The sequence below is a fragment of the Eleutherodactylus coqui genome, chromosome 3, assembly GCF_035609145.1.
Source record: "Eleutherodactylus coqui strain aEleCoq1 chromosome 3, aEleCoq1.hap1, whole genome shotgun sequence".
Classification (NCBI taxonomy): domain Eukaryota; kingdom Metazoa; phylum Chordata; class Amphibia; order Anura; family Eleutherodactylidae; genus Eleutherodactylus; species Eleutherodactylus coqui.
The window spans coordinates 29,864,727-29,887,304 of record NC_089839.1 but is presented as its reverse complement, the minus strand read 5'-3'; the positions used below and the strand labels follow the sequence as shown (position 1 = coordinate 29,887,304).

The window sequence follows — 22,578 nt, the reverse complement described above, 5'->3', positions numbered from 1 at the left end:
TTATATATTATAAAGCTGAGGTAACATGTAAGCTGCACTGCGATTGGTTGTTATATATTATACCGCTGAGGTAACATGAAAGCTGCACTGTGATTGGTTGTTATCTAGATATATAAAAACGAATGAATGTCTGTCTGTCTGTCTGTCTGTCTGTCTGTCTTCGCAGCAACGCGCGACGGGTAAGCTAGTCTTTAATAAAAATCATTGGCAGTGCCGTCAGTCAGAGCCGGATACAATGGGGTTGGAGTTGAAGCCACGTGCGCGGATCCCTGTATAGTGGCCGGCGCTTGAACCTGCAGGCACAAGTCGCACTGATGTCAATGAGAGGTCCGCCTGCAGTTACAGGTTTTGGTGTATCCCGGTATTGACAGCCGTCGCCGCCTGGAAAACCCCTGTAAGTGTTCACAGATATTTGGATAAAGTCCCTGCTGGCGACAGAAAGATGTCAGAAGATACAGAACATTGCAGCTGGCTGTATACGGGGCGGTGCGGTCGTGTATACACAGTATTAGGCAGGCAGTGTACATGGGAGCCCCGACGAGGGCGGTCAGAGGACATAACCCCCTAATAATACACCGCACCCCCCTAATAATACACCGCACCCCCCTAATAATACACCGCACCCCCCCTAATAATACACCGCACCCCCCCTAATAATACACCGCACCACCCTAATAATACACCGCACCCCCCTAATAATACACCGCACCCCCCTAATAATACACCGCGTCCAAGAACTGCAACCACCAGTGATGGAACTGCAACTAATATCAGTGCTGCACATTGTCTGCAATAACTACGGTGCAGCTGGAGGACCAAAATACCTCCGGACCATCACAGCAAAACATCCGCAGCAAAGATCAGCCATGAAGAAGCGGGATTTTATCTATTTCTCCAATATGCGATTCATTCCACATCTGACAAACTGGTATCCGAGGCGCAACTAACGCCAGGAGATAAATGCAGCCGCCGCAGTACTGACACACGGACGGTTACCTCTAACTGACCTGGACTGACCGTCATACAGCCCAATGCACAGACTCATGCAGCGCACACACCTCTACTACCTGCTGACATCATCAGGAGAGAACTTCAAGAAACTCCTCCCACACACGTGACTGGTCACATGGTCATGACATCATCACAGGTCCTTTACCCCAGTAGGATCCAGCATCTCCCATCCTGTAGGCATGATATTAACTTTTTCTTCCCCACTTCTGCCCTAATCAGCAATTCCAGCAACCTGATTGGTTGTTTAGGTTGGCTGTATGTGCAGGTGAAGCAGTGAAGCCCGTGCTGAGCTGTCAGTGGCGGTCACTGGAGCACGGTGCTTACTGGCGTAACTATAGAGGATGCGGTTGCACCCGGGCCCAGGATCTTAGGGGGCCCATAATGCCTCTCTTCTCCATGTAGAGAGCCTATTACTATGACTAAAGCATTATAGTTGGGGGCCCCGGAGCTTCAAGTTATGCCTCTGCGTTAAGGGGTTAAGAGAAGTTGGGGGACCCCAAGATAAACTTTTGCACCCGGGCCCCTGAGCCTTTAGCCTTTACCTACGTCACTGACGAAGGCTCTTTGCAGCCGATACGCGTCTGGTTAGAGATGTGTACACCTGGCAATGTGTACACCCCCTCCCCCCGCAAGTAAATTTACAATTCAGTGACCCCCACCCCCCGCAAGTAAATTGACAGTCCGCTGCCCCCCCCCCTGCAAGTAAATTGACAGTCCGCTGCCCCCCCCCCCCCCATGCAAGTAAATTGACAGTCCGCCAGGAAAACTGTAAAAAATAAAACAGAGCCATGTCTCTTATGCAAAGAGTTCTTATGGCTGAGCGAGAAAATCATCCTTCAGGGGCGCTCTTCTTCCTAGCTCATACCACCGGTTCTCTCTGTTTTCTGCATCAGCAGTAGCTACTGCAGCACCTCCTGACGGCAACGCACTGTCATCCTCCAACTCTGGAAGACTGGTTGTAGATAGGGTGGAAGCTGTTGGAGATACAGTGCTTCTCCTCCGCAGTGTCTGTGGAAGCAAACGGGCTGGATTCTGCCTTTCTCCTATAGGCTGGGTTCACACAGGGTGGATTTGCCACGGAAATTTCCTCTGGAATTTCGCCGCGGCAAATCCGCCTGCGGCCACTAGTCCTAGGCTTAGCCAGCCACTACGGGATGGCGAATCCGTAGGGGCAAAGCCGGCAGTGGGAGCGCCGTCTGCAATAGAAAAGCGTGCGGCCACGCCGCTTGAAAACCTGCAGCTACATGCCGCGGGTTTTGAAGCAGCGGTTTCCCGATGGAAATCTTGCGTTTTTTTCGCTGCGGCCAAACCGCGAGATTTCTGTCCGAAATCCGCCCAGTGTGAACCCAGCCATAAAGTAGAAACTGAAGTTGGCATCTCCGTACATTATGACAAACAGACATAAAAGTTCTGGGATGTATTCCCTGACCACTCTGTTACCCCGGTGTATTAAGATCCATACCGGGTGGGATGCCTGAGCATTGGAGCAGGTCCTGCAGAGCCCTCCAAGTCCTCTGATGCAGCAAACGTAGGCAGCTTTATAATCCGCAGGTCCTCCTCTCAGTATCCAGGAAGCCTCCAAGGAACTTGTTCAATCGCTGCTCCTGGAATTCTGCGCAGCCTATTTGTTCTTGAAGTGGGATCCATATTGTTGCTAGTCTGGCCAATAATGCTTTAAGCCCAGGAGTCTACAGCCACAGCTAACTCCTCCCACTGTGGGCACCAGCAAGTCTATGAAGCAGGGGTAGTCCCCCCCCCACTTTGCACCATGCCAGGGAGTTGTCATTTTGGCACCAAGTTACTTTGGCGGGAATTACTTGGCAGGAGTGAGTCACAGAGAAGAGCATAAAGACCTGATTGGCGCCATCTTGGGTGGCCCCACTAAAACTTGTGTGAGCGTCCATTAACTTAATTAGGCACATCAAAAAAATGGTTGTCATGTCCTGTGAGGGACACTAACTTCTGCAACACCCATGCGTGGGATACTGCAGGGAAATGGCTCTCCACTAGGGTTGCCACCTTTGTCCCGAAAAAATACCGTCCGTGATAAAAAGGGGCATTGGGGGCGTGGCTTATCACAGCATTTTTTTCTCCTTTATCTCCTGGATCCCATCCAGCAGCTGTGCGGGATCCAGGCCAGCGTATTCCCGCAAGTAGATGATGTTTAGTGTGATTCACACGCCATCTACTCGCGTGGGTGTCAAAATTACGTACCTCTGTGTGGGGATCCTGTTGGCGGATGGCCATAGTAGAAAAATAAGTGCCTGTAGTGTGAACGGGTACCTGGATTGTATGAAGTAGGATGTTGGGGGTTGTGCGCACTCTTTCTCTGTACTGGACTCACTCCTATTACATCCACTCTACATTCACTACGGGTAGTCGTTCCTCTTCTTCCATCTTCACCAACATGGAAGCTGATGGTGCTCCCATGCAGCTCTGTGTTAGCTCCGAGCAGCAGGTAAGATGAAATCCTGCTCCAACACAGATAGAATACCCTCTCCTGCCCTCAGACACTCTCTTTTATCACCTCACTTGTACCACATGACACAGCAAGATAGATACATTCAGCAACAGACAGAGCTGACAGGCAATGGTTTTAAAGGAGTTAACCCTTCAGACGCTGCAGCTTTGCTACACATATACAGAAAATAGACATGACAGATTTGGCACAGTGCATCCACATAGGACAATTATGTATGACAATTATGGAGGGAACCAGGATGTTACTTTGGGACACTACACCTCCATTCCCACCGCAGCTAGTTTTGGCCTTGGTGACGCGGCTTCATCTCGCAGTTCTGACCTCTGGCCCTTTATCTTGTGATAACTTTGGAATGTTTTTACTTGAGGTGTTTTTAGATAGAACTACTACAATAATTATCATTCATATGAACACCAACGAGAACCGTTCTGTCTTAGAGCGAGTCAACGACCAACGAGAAGCTTCACTTTTCATTCGCCGTTCTTTTTTGCAGGCATAATAACCATAGTTGGCTTATTCGCCAATTCCGTATCATGTCAGGTTTTTTCGCAAATCAGGAAAATGTGATAATCTTTTTAATGACATTCATTTATGACAACGTTTATAACATGTAAAATTCAAAAATACCCAACATTTACCACTTGGCTCCCCTTGAAATTTCCTCTTTGTGGATTTTCTTCGGAGGTCGTCCGTACTGTCTCTTTTCAACATCCAGCAACAGTCAGCCATCATAGGTGCAGTCCACTTTCCCCGATATATCTCTTTTCCATCACTTTAATATCCTGATGAAAGCGCTCGCCATGTTCTTCCGTAAAATCACCAAGATTGTCAGGAAAGTAATTTAGATGAGCATCAAGAAAGTGAACTTTGATGCTCATGTTACAACCAGCAGTTGATAGGATTCCAACATCTCGTCGACTAAACTGGTGGAATTTAGAGCTTTCGTGTTCCCCAAAAAGTTTTGTACCACATTCTGAATGCACTCCATGCTCGCATTTCGCACTCACCCGTGGTTTTCTCAAATATGTTGTCAGCCATTATTTTTCATATTTGTGGGCCTATAAAAATGCCGGGTTTGATTTTTTTCAGAAGTGAATGATGGAAACTTAACACCGAGGTACTGAAGGCATTTACTGTCACTGCCTAACCCCTTCCCGCTCCAGGACGTACTGTTACGTCCCGGGAGCCTGGTACTTCCCGCAAAAGGACGTACCGGTACGTCCTGGAGATAGCACGGGATCACATAAGATCCCGCGCTATCCCGCAGCGGGAGCCGGCTGTCAGTCACAGCCGGCGTCCCGCTCCAACAGCGGGGGGACATCGGAGATGCGCCCGCCGCTGTTAACCCCTTCCCTGCCGCGATCTAAGTAGATCGCGGCAGGGAAAGAGTTCACAGAGGGATCGCGATACCTGTGTGTCTCCGGCTGGCTCTCGCGCTGTCATCGCGAGAGCCCGGCCTGTCACCATGGCAACAGGACGCCAGACACTGGCGTCCTGTATTGCCTGTGCCTATAATCGCTGTACAAGCGATAAGGCATGGCAGAGCAGTAGCTCTGCCATGCCTTATGACAGCGATCATAGGCACAGTGATCTAAGTCCCTCAGAGGGATTCAAATAGTATAAAAAAAGAAAAGAAAAGTGTAAAAAAAAGAAAAATGTAAAAAAAAAATGTAAAAAAACCCCTTTTTTATGCTTTTTCTAATATTAGCATAAAAAAAGGGAAAAAAAACCTAAAACCCCACATATTGGATATTGACGCATCCGTAACGACGTGTACAAAAAGTTGAACACGCTTTTTATTTTGTACGACAAAAAGCGTAAAAAAAAACGCTAAAAAACAGAGGCAAAATGCTAATTTTTAGCATTTTGCCTCACAAAAAATGCAATAAAAGTGATCAAAAAAGCCGCACATTTCCCAAAATGGTACCAATAAAAACTACAGCTCGTCTCGCAAAAAATAAGCCCTCATAGAGCTCCGTACATGGAAAAATAAAAAAGTTACATGACTTTGAATGCAGCTATAGAGAAAAAAAAAAGATTTCCAAAAAAAAGGGGGTTTTATTGCAAAAAAGTGTAAAAACCTAAAAAAAATATAACAATTTTGGTATCGTTGTTACCATACCGACCCGCAGAAAAAATTTAGTGTGTCATTTATGCTGCATGATTAACGCTGTAAAAAAAAAAAAAAAAAATCTATGGCAGAATTGATGCGTTTTCTCTCCGTTATCATTAAAAAAAAAAAAAAAAAAATTTTACGATATTGTCTATATACCCAAAAGTGGCACCAATAAAAACTACAGATCGCCACGCAAAAAACAAGCCCTTATACGGCCGCGTCCACGGAAAAATAAAAAAGTTATGGCTTTTGAAAAATGGAGATGGAAAAATACCAAAAAAAATCGCTTGGTCCTCAACGCCAAAATAGGCCGTGTCATTAAGGGGTTAAAGCGGTCTCGAATTGTTTCATTAAGCTTAGTTTTATGTGTAATGGTGGCCACAGTATTTTCGAGGGATCAACCAGTGGAAATGAAGCAATGTTTTTTTCGCCAGGTGTGATGGTACTTCTGACTGGCCACTGCTTTTGAACCCAATGTTCAGTCCTTGCTCTGAAGGTCCATTCACACAAAAAGCAAGGAAATTTGGAATATTGCAATCACCTTGAAATCGCCGCACACAGACCATTCATGAAGCCTGTACTGCACACTTTCCAGCAGAAATGTAAGGTTTTCGTATGTCTCTTTCATAGTCCCAGAATGTGCTACTGGAATGGATGGATGGATGTTACTATTGTGTAATAAAACACCTTTTAAACTGCATTTGCTGGCATCTATGAACAACCTCCACTCTCCTGAATTGTGATTAACGTTGAAGTATTTTATGATTGCCGCGATGTCTCGACAATATACCAAACCGCCTTCCTCAGCAAAAAAAGGAAGCAATTCTGCTTCTCGGTGTCTGTACCAGGAGAATCTCGCATTAGGATACAGTAAATTCTTTTCATGAAGTTGTGATCCTAACAACTCTGATGCGTCTTTAGGTAAGTTCAGATTGCGAACCAAATCAGTCAGCTGATGCTGGCTAAATGGCATTGGAGTTTCATCCCCCATATTGACTGGTTAGTATATCTCATCACTTGCATCACCGTCTGAATAGCTGTCTGTTGGGGGCTTGACATTGGAGAGGGATGGCACAGGTATGGATTCACTATGGGGCACTGGTCTCATGCAGATGGCATATTGGGATAATCAATGTTACACTTACTGGTACTGGTATGGCCCACGATCCTTACTGTGCAGAAGTAGCAGTCATCACCGATGATTCAGGAATTTAGCCATTCCTATCCACATAGATGTTGTTTTTTGCCACTAAAGACACCCCATATCTTATTAGGCGATCTCTCCTGGGTATGGCAGTGTCTTATACAGAGTCAAGTCACACTATTATGACCACTAGCTAATATCTGGAGTAACCGCCGTGTGCTGTACGGACAGCTGCTAGACAGGCTGGAATTGACTCAGTGAAGTGACCCCTTTTAGAAACTACACTGTCAAGGGTGTTGCAGATTCTCTTATCTGTGAGGGCTCATTCTCATGAGGGAATTTGACTTACACGCGCAAAAAGATTGTGACTATTAGAACCAATGGCTTCCAACATTCAAACAAGGAATTGTAGATACGCAAAAAAAAAAAAAAGCACCTAAAAAGATCAGTGACTGAAATACAGCGACTGAAATTCCCTAGGTATGGAGAGGGGGTTTAGCTGCGTTCAACGCTCAGAAAATCAGACACGTGCCTGTATATTACACATTAGAAGTCATTAGCAGGATTTCTACCGACCAAGGGAATTCCGAACAGCAGCGCAGTCTTTCTGCAACACACCGCTGCAGATCGCGTGAAAAGGTAATTTTAACGCTAATGAAGCTCGTCCATTCGTGCATTTTTTTGTGGAGTTACCCGCTATTTTTTTTGAACGCAGAGTTTTTGCGTCATTAGGTCCCTTGTGTGAACAAGCCCCGAGAAAGAAGTATTTCTATTATTTTCTTTGCAGTGTATTACATTGGGAAAATTCCCAATGGGCCGAATGCTCTGTGCGCAAGCTGTTGTTCTTCATTACATACAGGGCCGGCTGCTGTCAGTGACAAGTAACTACATGAAGCCGGCCCTTTGCATACAAATGACAGCGCCAGCGGCCCGCCCGCCAGCTGATGTTACAATATGAGAGATATTACACTTGGACAAATGCTCTGATTGAAGGGAGGAGGTGGAGTCCGAGGGTGGGCACTTACAGTTTAGCTTATTGGAGCGGAGGAGTATAACCTTGGATCAGGGAATTGCGTTGTCTGAACGGGTGAGTCCCCACAATGATCCGCTACCTACTAGTCCCTCCTCCAGGCCATACTGCTCATCACATGATATACTGCCGGCCTGGAGGCATCAGGATGTACTAAACAGAGCAGCAGTGAGCAGGCGCTATTGTCAACTCCACCTCTGTCCCTCTCTAATCTGATCTTCTCTTATGCTGCCTGCAGCTAGATCTGCACCCAGCAGCAAGCAGTGAGCGGCGTGGCCTAGCGCAGACCAGCAGCAGCCACCCCAGCGAGACCTGGTCATCAATTCAAGGTTAGTAGTGTGTCTCAGGTGAGATCTGATTACTTGAACACACATGTAGTAAACACTGCTGATGTGATACATGTATATTACACATTTTTATTTATTTTGCAGTAAAGTTTAAAAGGGTTGTACCAAATTTCCATTTGGCAGTAAAGTTGCTGAAATCACCATAACATTTTACTTGCACAATAAATGTACATTCACTAACCTCCTCTGTCTGTTCCCTTTCACTTTGTTATCCCCACTGCTCTAGCAAAGCTGGCCCTTTAAAACACTTCTGTGGGCAGTTGTGGAGCTATGAAGTACTAAAAACAACAACTCCCATGAGCACACTGTGACCTTGTGTGTGCAGGGCTCCTCCCACCAGACTCATCTTGCTGCATGAGAACCTGTGTCCAGAAGCATCAGTAAAATGGTACAGAAATGTTGTGTCTGTCATATTAAATGTGATTATTCTCAGTAAGAGAAACCAAGTAATCTTGTAGATATGATACCTTTTAATGGCTAACAAAAATACATGATGTTATATCGAGCTTTTGAACCTACATAGGGTTCTTCATCAGGCTTAGATCTAAAGAAACAGCTCTTTATACATACATATGAACAGGCACAGACCTGGTGTGATTAATGGCTTTTCCCTGTGTGAATTCTCTGATGTTTAACAAGAACTGATTTTTTTCTCCTTAGTGTGAGTTCTCAGATGAATAACCATATATGATTTTTGGCTAAAACATTTCCCACATTCAGGACATGAAAATGGCTTCTCCCCTGTGTGAGTTCTTTTATGTTTAAGAAGAATCGATTTCTGGTTAAAACTTTTCCCACAGACTGAACATGAAAATGGCTTCTCCTCTGTGTGAATTCTTAGATGTCCCACAAGACTTGATTTATCTCTAAAACATTTCCCACATTCTGAACATGAAAAAGGCTTCTCCTCTGTGTGAGTTCTTAGATGCCCCGCAAGATTTCTTTTCTGTTTATAACATTTGCCACATTCTGAGCATGAAAATGGCTTTTCTCCTGTGTGGCTTCTTAGATGTTCCACAAGATATGATCTCCAGCTGAAACATTTTCCACATTCAGAACATGAAAATGGCTTCTCTCCTGTGTGAATTCTCTGATGCTTAAGAAGAATTGATTTCTGACTAAACCGCTTCCCACATTCTGAACATGAAAATTTCTTCTCTGTGTGAGTTCTCAGATGATTAACCATATATGATTTCTGGCTAAAACATTTGCCACATTCTGAACATGAAAATGGCTTCTCGCCTGTGTGACTTCTTAGATGTGCCACAAAATATGATTTCCAACTAAAACATTTTCCACATTCAGGACATGAAAACGGCTTCTCCCCTGTGTGAGTTCTCTGATGCTTAACAAGATTTGATTTCTGGTTAAAACTTTTCCCACAGACTGAACATGAAAATGGCCTCTCCTCTGTGTGAATTCTTAGATGCCCCACAAGATTTGTTTTCTGCTTAAAACATTTCCCACATTCTGAACATGGAAATGGCCTTTCATTGCTAGGATTTCTGTTCTGAAAAGAAAGTTTAGAATCCTTTTTAAAATGCTTCCCACATTGAAATAGTTCCCCTTGTCCATGAACAGATCTATGTTTGTTAATCAGTGATTGGTTAGACAAAGGTTGATTGTGACCAGCAGCATCGGAGAATAGCTCGCTAGTCTGAAGCACTTTGGGTACATTAGGAGTTATTGTATTTATTTGTGTGGTGTAATCTTCTACTTCCTGATATAGAGATACATCGAGATGTCCAGGGGAGCCTCTTATCCAATCTGCACCTGGAAAAGAAAGCAAAAATTTCTTATTTTCGAAAACTAAACAATTGACTTTTTATTAGGCAATCAAGCTTTATTAAGACAATAGGAAGCAAGGAAATATAAAGTAAAGTTGGCTTGCAAGAAAGTAGGATAACATGTGATTTAAATAAAGCACATGTATTTACAGTGATGGAAGACCAAAGTACTCACAACCATATTGTGATGTTTGTAAGTACTTTGTTGGTGGAGTTTTCATAAACTAGTTCCTAGTAGAGGTAGTGAGAGGTTTTTCTCTATAGACCATGTACTATAATTAGGGATGAGCGAGTATACTCGCTAAAGCACTACTCGTTCGAGTAATGTGCTTTAGCCGAGTATCTCTCTGCTCGTCCCTGAAAATTCGGGGGCTGGCGCGGGGAGGAACGGAGGAGGGGAGATCTCTCTCTCCCGCCCGCTCTCCCCTGCTCCCCGCCGCGACTCACCTGTCAGCTGCGGCGGCTCCCGAATCTTCAGGGACGAGCAGGGAGATACTCGGCTAAAGCACATTACTCGAGCGAGTAGTGCTTTAGCAAGTATACTCGCTCATCCCTAACTAGAATATATCACAATGTTAATAAGACAACAACGATTTAAAATTTTGGGGCAAATTTCATAAAAGTCGTATGTCCCCCTAGGACCACTTCACGGAGTGGGGCTTTAAGGAATAGAGTCCAGAAAAGAAAGCCCCATATGACAGACTCCCTTCAACACATGGAAGAAGGATCTCTGGTCATGATGATAAATGCTATGTGTGGCACAAATTCAACACTTCCCATCACCCACAGTGAAGCATGGTAGTAGCAACATCATGGATGGGGCATGGAAATGTGTTCGGGAGTGAAAGTAAAATTGATAACATTAAATGCAGGACAATGCTTAAGGTAGACCTGCTTCAGTCTGCCAGAAATGTGAGTCTAAAAGAGAGGTTCACCTTCCAGCACAGGGGTGCACAACCCCAATCCTCAAGGCAAACCAACAGGTCATATTTTCTGGATTTTCTCAGTATTGCACAGGTGATGTAATTGTCAGAGCCTCAGACTCTGCAACAGATGTACTTACTATAGGATATCCTGAAAACATGACCTGTTGGGAGTCCCTTGAGGACTGGAGTTCTGCAACCCTGTCCTAGCAGGAAAAAGACCCTATAAGGCCTAATTCCCTATTGAACATAATAGCTCAATGTACATGCTGCGGAATTCCAACACATGAAATACCCACAGCATATCTTATTTGCCGCGGGTATACTTGCCACGCCAACTGCCAGCCGCGTCATATGACGCTGCCGGCGCATCATGCGCTGTACTGCACATTCGCGCCTAAGCGTCATGCGGGACTTTGCCCAATGGATCTGGAGGAGAGTATGGGGTCTTTGGGGGGGGCGCCGTGACGGACTCTGCTGCGGTATTCCGCTTGCGGAGCCCGTCACGGCCGTGTGCATAAGGCCTAAAGGCTTCGAAAGCTATACTGGAGGGGTGTAAAAAGAAACATGGAAGGGTTTTGGAGTCATAGCCTAGACCTCAATCCAATTGAGGATCTGTGGCATGACTTGAAGACTGCTGAACACTAATGCAACCATCTAAGTGGAAGCAATTGGAAGACTTTTACCTGGAAAATGGGTAAATATCCCAGTAACAAGATGTGCTGAGCTAACAGAAACACACCTCAAGGGACTTGCATCTGTAATTGCAGCAAAAGGTGGTTCCACAAATTATTATTTTGTATTAAATTATACAATATACATAGATAATAGAATATACACTATGGACAAAAGTATATTGTTTTTCAATATTATTCTATTTAGTATCATGTCGGCCGTCCTTTTGCTTGTATTACAGCGGTAACCCGTCGAGGCATACTCTCCACAAGTTCTCAGTAGGTCTGGGCAGGAATAGCTCGCCATTTCTCATGCCAGGCTGTGAGAAGAGATAGTTGTGAGGATGGGTGTTGGTGACGTGTCGTACCCGTCGCTCCAGTTCGTCCGACAAGGGCTTGATTGGATGAATGAATAGTTATTACAAAATGAGCATTTTTATTTTTACCCATGGCCTTCCCAGCATACCGTTCGGCAAACTCAGTATTTGCTGATTTCCTGCAGTGTCCAAATACTTTTGTCCATATAGTGGATGTAAAGCACATCAGTGGCGGAGCATTACTACCACTAATATTCAAATTCTAAATGAGTGGCTTTGAATGTGGAATAGAGGAAAATGCCCATTAGAGATGGGGGAACACCCTTCAGACTCTGTAGGAGGAAGACGTCATTAGAGAGAAAACCCCTGTGAGTTCACATGTACAGTGGAGAGAAGTATACATTGATGGCTCCTCCATGTGCCTGGGTGGGGAGTGGGTTAAACATGGAAATGCTGGAGAAACAATTGCAGTATTGGGAGGAGTAATAGACTAAGGCGCACACCCCGAAATATTCAGTACCACATTATATGCTCCAAGTCATGTAGAGATCACACCAACACACGACAGCTGTGCTATTACAGGGATCCTTGCTGAAGTGTTACTACTGAGAACGAGGAAATAAGGGAGATAGAACAATATCTCTGCAGGGTCACCTAATAGAAGGCAGCATTCCTGCAAGTCAATGTCAGACTCTTTATACAAGCCTTGTTACAATGAAGTGTTACTACCGAGAACGAGGAATCAGGACTTATACTGAGGAAAAAATAGATGAGTAGAGAGACTCCTTTTGGTGAAGCCTATTTTTTAGGTATCCGAATCATGTAAATAACCTCTTTAAGGTGAATCAATCGCTATCCTTTTGCAACTTTTACTGTGAGCAAAATAAGGCAGCGTCATGCACACTGATCACAGTAATATGTCTGGGGTGCGTATCTGTGCTGCAGTTTGGGAGAAACTTGCATTTTATTATCAGCAGCCAGACCTAGTCCTCCATATTCATGAGCTGCAGCTAGCCTTGCCCTCCCTGACTTCCAGCTACTGATAGGCAGATTTCTCTCTATGCACAATAATAGGCAGACAGCTGGCAATCAGAGAATAGAGGCTGGTTTTACTGATGACTAGCCTGCAGCTCATGAATATCCAGGACTACTTCAAGTATTCCTCTGTGAATGTGCTGAAGACTGAGAACATGCCGTTTTCCCCCCAACTACTACATGGATACACATTAGTAAAAAAAAATTCTATACTTTCCTCCCCAGGCAGTCTTCTTACCACATCTTGTCCTCACCGAGCTCCTCCAGCCAGCCACTCCTCTTCATCCTTTTATATAGCGTCCATTCGCTACAGTTTGCTTCCCAGCAGGGATTGCTGCATCCTCGACATCCTGCTTTAGCGAGCAGGCACAAGCTATTGATGCTTGTCTTCATATAGCTAAAGCAGGCTGCAGAGGATTCAGCATTCCCCGTTAGGCAGTGAACGCTACATCACTAGTGACTGGGTACACTGATCTGCAGGAAGCAGAATACCGCTGCATCACAGGAAATAGAAGAATCAGATGGATTGAGGTGACGTGATCCTTCGGACGGGAGGAGCCAGGAGAAGATTGGTAAGGAAAAATGTGGAAAGAAGATGCGGGAGGGGGAGGGGGAAATGGGCAAGTATAGAATTTTTTCCTAATGACAGAACCCCTTTAAAATAATGCATTTCCCTAGTGATGCTGGCCATGGCTTTTCTCAGCTGATTGTCTGAGGTGCCAAAAACAGAACCCAAGGCAATAAGCTGTTCACCTCGGGACCCTTTTTATATTCAGAGAAACAGTGTATTAGTATTACTATATCAAGTGGGTGAGGGCTGGGACAAGCTATCATGGAAATCTGGGCTGGATGCAGAAGAAAAGGAAAGAGAATGTTTATAGAAGAGTCACCTGTGAATCGCTCACTGTGTATTCTGCCTCTGACCAGTACTGGAGTCTACTGTATGGTCTCCAGCAGTGATGTGTGATACAAGTCTAGTCTGTGAGACATCTGCCATCATACATTACCATGCTTCAGGTTAAACTGATAGCTGTAGTTTCACATGGTAGAAACATATTGTAGAGGTTAAACGGACTTTGCAGTTGATAATTTTGCCGAATTCGATACTGTTGTCCTATTTATGTACAGAGCTTGCTTCTGGGGCCGTATTCATGAACTGGGTTTGGTTCTGGCACTACATGTGTTAAAGTTGGAGCTGTACAATGAAGACTAAAAACTTTTATATTCAGCTTACCCCCTACTATAGTATTTTTGCATTAGCTCCATATATGTGGCTGGTTGTGTTGGCCCTACCTCCTGCCAATATGGGCTCACCTATAACATAAGTTCACTTTTACTTTTTCTCCAGGGCCCCTTTAGAGAGGAACTACCCCCACAAACTGAATATTTTATTAAAAAGATCAATGGCCCCCAAAAATGATTTTGCTAAATATAACTCATTAATTACAAAATGCTGCATAAGAAAGATATAAATGCCATGACCCCCCACAAGAGTCAGATCTTCACTTCTGTATTTTGCCATCAACACATGCACTGCACCTTCCCATAATGCACCACGGCTGTATACACTGTCAGAATTCAAGACTTCGCTTGTTCTAATGAGCTCCTGCATGCTTTTCTTTTGGACCCGTAGATTGAGTTAAAAATCAAAACTTTATTAAATCATTCTAAATGGCCCATTAGTGAAAGGCGGAGTCAGAAATGTATGTCCTTCCTCGGACTATTTTTATGTCACCTAGTTTTTAAGCTTTTAAATATTTAAGAAGGGGATCTAGCCAAGTCACCTTGAAGCAGCTACATACTATCATAACTTAGGACCAGACCAGTAGGGGGCAAAACGGGTCTTTACAGATGATGAAAAATAGTTAAAGCGTATCTGTAGTGTCACGCTGGAGTGCTTGTGCTCGTTTGGCCATTTTGGTCTGTTTACGGCAGCTAAGGACAGCCACATATATAGTGTTATGGACGGACGTCTGCAGCAGCTGGGAGGAGCCAAAAACATCCAATTGAGAACAAGACACTCCAGCATGAAAGTGCAGGTACTGTTTAATATGCATTGAACTTGCTATTCACCCTCTAGGACCAAGTCCTAATGGAGAAGGGGAACTAACCAAATCACTGAACTGGCTAAATCTTCCTTGTATTTAGGACCTGATTACTAGGGGGCTAAAATATCCCTGCCAGTTTTGGGAAACAGATGCTGTACAGTTAGTTATTTCTCATTCATGGTAAGAACCAGATCCTTATGTAGAAGAGGAGTTACTCACATTAAAGGGACAGTCCAAGTATATTTTTGGTTTCCTGTACAATAACCCCCTAGTGACATGGCCTGTTTTGGCCCCAATGACGCAACGATTTCTGTAGGACTTCATCTCTATTTTTCAAAATCCGTAACTTTTTTATTTTTGCGTAGACACGGCCATCTGAGGGCTTGTTTTTAGCGTGGCAAACTGTAGTTTTATTGGTACAATTTTTGAGTACATAGACTATATTGCAAAACTTTTATAAATTTTTTTGGAGGGCATGGAGAACAAATACATCAATTTTGTCATTTTTATACAGCATTAAATCATACAGCATAAAGGGTTTAAAATAACAAATCAGCATATACTCACCTTTCTCCGCTGATCCGGGGCTCCCCACTGATGTCATGTTTCAGGATGCCCCAGCCGGTTTAAAGACATCACAGGTGCGGCAGCCAATGACAGCTCAGCACTCGATCGTTGAGCTTTGTTATTGGCTGCAGTGCCTTTCATGTGCCGTAAACCAGACAAGACTGCAGCCTGTAAATAAACAGAGCAGCAGAGGGCTGAGCACCGGTAAGGAACACAGCAAGTATATGCCGATTCGTTACTTTACTGCATGGGTAACATACTTTTACTGAAAAAATATAATTCAGAGCGCCCCTTGAAAGGAGTATTCCCACCTTGGCCCCTGGCCTCATCCGCTGCAATCCACCTCCTAGGCAGGCGAGGGGGTGAGCGGTTTTACGGAAATAGCCGCGTACCCTGTGTTAAGCAGTAATAGTAACTCCAATAGACGTGAATTGGAGCTACCTAAACAGCGCAGCAGCTATGCTATTTCCACATCTCAGAAGGTCTGGAATCAGTGCAGCACTTCTATGGGAATTACATAACTAGCATACAGCAGTACGCCCGGCTGTGTCAGTAACACCTGCCACCTCCATTCCAGAACTGAGGCCTACATATATCAGACACTTATGTGGATATACTGTGGATATGTCCAACATGGGAATACTGCATTAACAATAAGTAATGGTAACAGCTCATCTGCATGGATCACAGAGCTCGCCCACAATCCTCTTCCATAGAGGTAAATGAACCAACTACACTTATGGCCATGTGGCTGCTGTAATGCATCTAACAGAGCAGCATCTCAGTTATGATGGCCGCCCCCACAATCATGTACAGAAAATACATCATAAAAGAAAAAAAACTATGTCAGTATGTGGTTTTACTTAAAGGGAACCTGTCATGTCCCCACGACACCATAAACTAAGTCACAGTGCTGTTAGGGAATGTGACAGGGAGTTGGGCGAGGTATATTTTATACTCACCTGCTCCCACGATCCAGCGGTGTCCCCTCTGCAGTTGGCACGGCATGAAAATCTGACTCTTTTCAGAGTCCCGTGGTCTTCCATAGACTTAAAGAGCGCAGACAGGAGTCAGAAAGAAAGTCAAAATTTAGTGTTGCATGCTAACTTCAAAGGGGAAACACTGCTGGATGGAAAATACATCACCCAGCTTCCCGTCATATCCCCTAACAGCACCATAACAATCTACGGTGCTGTGGAGATGTGACACGTTCCTTTTAATGAAAGTTGTACCTACAATACCACGCCAGGCCACTGCACTGTGTATGGTGCCATCTACGTCCTGCTCCATACAGGATGGAAGTGATCTAGTGAACAGCTGGCTGGCCAGTATCCCAGGTAGTAGACCTCGGCCAGTCAGCTATTGATGATCCAACCTGTGGCTAGCTCATCAGTTTTACAGAGCTAAAAAAGTCCTGTGAAATACAAAATGTGGAAGCAATAGAGAATGATAATCCTCCGAGGGCAAGAGACATGGACCCCCTTCTGCAGGTTTTTTTATGGTCTTTTTTGATTAAAGGGGTTGTCCCGCGCCGAAACGGGTTTTTTTTTTTTTTTTGCATAGGCCCCCCGTTCAGCGCAGGACAAACCCAAGGGATGTGTTGAAATTAAAAAAAAAAAATTTACTTACCCGAATCGCCTCTCTGCAACTTCTTTCTTCTTTTCCTCCAAGATGGCCGCCGGGATCTTCACCCACGATGCACCGCGGGTCTTCTCCCATGGTGCACCGTGGGCTCTGTGCGGTCCATTGCCGATTCCAGCCTCCTGATTGGCTGGAATCGGCACACGTGATGGGGTGGGGCTACGTGATGATGCGTAGAAGGGGGCGGAGTCAGAACACCACTCGTGCCCGGACCGACCAGAAGGGAGAAGACCCTTCTGCGCAAGCGCGTCTAATCGGGCGATTAGACGCTGAAATTAGACGGCACCATGGAGACGGGGACGCCAGCGCAGGGAAGGTGAGTATATAACTTCTGTATGGCACATATTTCATGCACGATGTATATTACAAAGTGCATGTATATGGCCATACAGAAGTGTTTAACTTAGCTTGTCATCGCGGGACAACCCCTTTAAGGTTTTTTGTTTTTTTTCTTGTTTCTTTTGATTTATAGATCTGTCATCAGCAATGAACGATTTCTTTGCATACAATGCTTTTTTTAAAGATTTTGCCAAAATCAGGAAGTCCTTTGTCTTGCTCCGGTCCATGGACGATTTAAACTTTTAGATCATCAAAGTGTCCTTTTCAGAGGAGAAATTGGGGGCACATATATTTTAAGAAGTGAGTCATCACACATTGCCTTTCTATGTAAGGATGATGAAACTCTCTTACCTTTCACTGACACTGATATGGGATTATCGAGGCCACTCATCGCTCCACCAGAACTTTCCTGCAAAGTAAAGAGATGACAAAGAAGTAAAAGGCCCCACATTATCTTATATCCAGACAGAGGTGGAAAACCCCTCGACGACAGGAACCAATCTGCCCTAAAAGGAGAAGGATCTGCTCAAGTGGGGATCAAACTGGATCAACATTCAACCAAGGATCAAATATTACAAACCATTGGCAGTACTGTCTAGTTGTATCCGATAAAGTGGAGTGCCACAAATGGGCGGTGCCGCCTACCATGGCACCAATATAAATACAGAATTAAACAGCACGGCTTGCGCTCTCTTAAATATGTCGCTGCCAATAAATCAGTTGTCCTAAATAGTTTGTCAGAAGATACAAAACTGAGCTCTAATTTACCACAAAAAGACTCTGGAGCTCCAACAGACAGAAACTGATCAAGTTGGTGATTGTAGCTCCTCACATACTAATCGCCATGGTTTGTCGGACAGAGCGGCCCGTGAAGCAGCTTACATGTTTCTGTCTGCCCCCATGGTGTTGTCAGTAACAGTAATTATCCCAACGGCCGGAAATCACTTTCTCTACAAAAACAAGAATCTGATGAAACACATCGGAACAAAAAGACCCAATGTGTTTCTGCTGAATTTGTTCCTCTTCTTCAGGAACTCCTGATGAAGGAAAACCAAATAGTTCATTAAAGGGGTTGTCCCGCGGCAGCAAGTGGGTCTATACACTTCTGTATGGCCATATTAATGCACTTTGTAATGTACATTGTGCATTAATTATGAGCCATACAGAAGTTATAAAAAGTTTTTCACTTACCTGTTCCGTTGCTGGCGTCCTCGTCTCCATGGTTGCCGTCTAATTTTCGCCGTCTAATGGCCACATTAGACGCGCTTGCGCAGTCCGGGTCTTCTTATCTTCTCAATGGGGCTCCGTGTAGCTCCGCCCCGTCACGTGCCGATTCCAGCCAATCAGGAGGCTGGAATCGGCAATGGACCGCACAGAAGAGCTGCGGTCCACGGAGGGAGAAGACCCCGGCGGCCATCTTCAACCGGTAAGTAAGAAGTCACCGGAGCGCGGGGATTCAGGTAAGCGCTGTGCTGTTTTTTTTTAAAGTCCCTGCATCGGGGTTGTCTCGCGCCGAACAAGGGGGGGGGGGTTGAAAAAAAAACAACCCGTTTCAGGCCGGGACAACCCCTTTAATGTGTTGGAAGTTTTTGTCCTAGTGCTCCCCCTAGTGGTCTGTGACATCGCAACTACTTGTACAACCCTTTTCTTTTTCAATGGCAAGAGGAGCTGATGGCCGGTGCTGAATCTCCCGATATAGAGAAGGTTATCTTGGGGCCAAAGGATCAGGACTGTTACTGACAACACTATGGAAGTAGAATAACATGCAAGACAAACAGAGACAGTTCATAGGTGTGAAACTACAATCACAAACATGATTATCAGCTTGAGGCTCTATTTATACGGGTTAGTTGAATATCAGTTCAAAAAACTTGAACCATTATCATACTTGTAAACCTAATTTTAAAGATAAAAATTAAAAAACACATTGCACTTGGGTAGTAAAGGTAAAGTAACCTAGTATAAGCACCAAGGTACTTACTCCTCAGGTGATGTCACATTGTGACGTTTTCTTGGCAGACTGTTTTGCTGGGTGGTTTGCCGTTGCTTTCCACAGTCATCTTTTTACCCCCAGCAAGCTGGGTAGTGATTTTACCGACCTCGGAAGGATGGAAGGCTAAGTCAGAGTTTAGCCACACAGTGATTGAACCTGCTACCTTCAGGTCGTGAGTGAGAGCTTAGTACTGCAATTCTGCTGCCTTATCAATCTGCACAACACAAGGCTCATTTGGTAGTAGAAATCTTCATTTATCTGCCTGTAGAAGATTTGATGAAATCTCAGCTTCATCTACCTGATGATCCAGTGGGACACGTTCCTCTTCCTCTGGACAATCCTGGGAATATAGAGGACTGGGACATCTCTCTGGGGGATTTCTCTGATTGGATCCATCTATAGGAAATAACCAGAGAGACTAAATACATTACATATCTGATGGTCAGATGATGACGAGACTAGCCGACCCTCAAAACTGTACCCTACAATAAAGAAATGTCTCCTCTTACCCGCTGATGTGAGGGGCTGCTGATCCGCCATCATGACATCCTTGTACAGATCCTTGTGTCCTTCTAAATACTCCCACTCCTCCATGGAGAAATAGACAGTGACGTCCTGACACCTTATAGGAACCTGACACACACAATATACCGTCATCCTCCAGACTCCTCCCTTGGCGGTATTATATAATGCCCCCCATTCCCAGCAGGGCTCACCTCTCTGGTCAGCAGCTCAGTGATCCTGTGGGTAAGTTCTAGGATCTTCTGCTCATGTATCAGTGAATGAGGTGAAGGCTCAGTGATGGAGCTCTGGGTCCGGCTCCATCCTCCTGACACACGGGGGGTCACACACTCACCAGACCACTTCTTCACTACTGTGTAATCCTGTGGATGGTGAGACACTGATCACTACATGGAGGCTAAGTGAATCCTTCACCTTTCCCGTCATTCCCCTGTTTATTACTAGAGATAAGAGTGACATCATGTGAAGCTCTCACCTCCCCAGTTATCCAGTAGATGACCTCCAGGGTGAGGTCTAATATCCGGGCAGCCATGTGGTCTCTGTCCTTCTCCATCCTTGGTGGGTCATTCATAGAAAGGACCATTGTCTTTATTTGTGAGAGTCCTGAGCCTAAGGAACTTGAGGGAGACAAGGACATCTTCCATGAAGTGTCTCACTACCAGGGGATTATAGAGGACTAGCCCAGGTACTGATACGGAACGCGTGCAATACAAAACGTGACTAGTAAGAAAAGATTATATCAGAACCTATACATAAATACGTGGAAGGACACCGATGCCGATTAATGCTATGTGAATGTATTAACTTAAAATAGACAAATTCAATGATCCTTGCATTGATTCTCGAGTCGGCCGATGCTGCAGCTACTCGAGCGGCTGCTACTTTAATTGTGGCTGTTGTCCTTCTTTTCAAACAGGTCTTTCGCTTGGCATCTTATATCTAAAACACAAAATCTGTTTGTTTGTGTCGTATATAAATCCCCAGTTCTGGTCCGATTTAAGTAAAATTTGGAATTTTTTGTTGCCAATAGCAACCAATAATATCTCAGTTTTCATTTGTTATTCTGCGGAGGTAAAACGAAAGCTGCTCTGTCATTGGTTGCTATATACTATACTGCTGAGGTCAAATAAAAGCTGTGCTGTGATTGGCTGCTATAGGCAACAGCTTTTAATCCTCTTACTGTTGAGGTAAAATGAAACCTGTGCTGTGATTGGTTGCTATGGGCAACCGTTTTTCTATCCTCAGTGCTGCGATATAATGAAAGCTTCTCTGTGATTGGTTGCTGTGGGCAACAGTATGTAATCCTCTTACTGTTGAGGTAAAACGAAAGCTGCTTTGTGATTGGTTACTATGGACACCAAAAACTGATTTTTACTGTTTGTTGATTTACTGTTAGACAGTTTTGATAAATGAGGGCCGGTGTTCATCTATTTGCTCCAGGTCTTCCTGTCTGGGGAGATATAATTTTTGCAAACTGTTATCCACAGGGACATTAACCCCTTCCCGCTGCAGGGCGTAAGTTTACGTCCTGGCAGCCTGGTACTTCCCGCAACAGGACGTAAACTTTCGTCCTGTAAGTCACAGCCGGTGTCCCGCTGCAACAGCGGGGGGGCATCGGAGATGCGCCCCCCCCCGCTGTTAACCCCTTCCCTGCCGCGATCTAAGTAGATTGCGTCAGGGAAAGAGTTCACAGAGGGAGCGGACTCCCTCTGTGTCTCCGGCTGGCTCTCGCGATAACATCGCGAGAGCCCGGCCTGTCACCATGGTAACAGGACGCCAGACACTGGCGTCCTGTATTGCCTATGCCTGAGATCGCTGTATAAGCGATAAGGCATGGCAGAGCAGTAGCTCTGCCATGCCTTATGACAGCGATCATCAGGGCAGTGGTTAAAGTCCCTCAGAGGGACACAAACAGTGTAAAAAAAACAAAGATTAAAAAAATGAATTAAAAAAAATGTAGACAAAGAGTAGAGTAAAAAAATACATTTTTTAATGCTTTTTCTCAGATTAGCATAAAAAAAGGTAAAAAAAAAATAAAACCCCACATATTTGGTATTGTCGCGTCCGTAACGATGCGTACAATAAGTTGCACATGCTTTTGACTGTGCATGGAAAAAAACGCTAAAAAACTGAGGCAAAATGCAAGTTTTTAGCATTTTGCCTCACTAAAAACGCAATAAAAGTGATCAAAAAAGCCAAATGTACCGCAAAAAGGTACCAGTAAAAACTACAGCTCGTCTTCGCAAAAAATAAGCCCTCATAGAGCTCCGTACATCGAAAAATAAAAAAGTTACAGGACTTTGAATGCAGCAATTTAGAATAGAAAAAAGATTTCCAAAAAAAAGGGTTTTTGTTGCAGAAAAGTGGGAAAACCTAAAAAAAAATGTAAGAATTTTGGTATCGTTGTAACCGTACCGGTCCGCAGAAAAAAATGGAATGTGTCATTTATGCTGCATGATTAACGCTGTAAAAAAGAAATAAAAAAATCTATGGCAGAATTGATGCGTTTTCTCTCCCTGCTATCATAAAAAAAAAGTTTTACAATATAGTCTATGTACCCAAAAGTGGCACCGATAAAAACTACAGTTCGCCACGCAAAAAA

The 22,578-nt window shown here is 44.5% G+C and overlaps 1 protein-coding gene across 1 annotated transcript in view; it reads right to left on the bottom strand.

Moving 5' to 3' along the window:
- LOC136620565 (zinc finger protein 271-like) overlaps positions 1-22,578 on the bottom strand; it is a 103,815-nt gene that overhangs the window by 17,674 nt on the left and 63,563 nt on the right. The window contains exons 8-11 of the mRNA XM_066595409.1: positions 19,964-20,087; positions 19,753-19,850; positions 17,813-17,870; positions 8,865-9,903 (exon numbers count right to left, since the gene is read on the bottom strand). Of these exons, the coding sequence (XP_066451506.1) occupies positions 8,865-9,903; positions 17,813-17,870; positions 19,753-19,850; positions 19,964-20,087 (1,319 nt within the window). The remainder of the gene's footprint in view (positions 1-8,864; positions 9,904-17,812; positions 17,871-19,752; positions 19,851-19,963; positions 20,088-22,578) is intronic.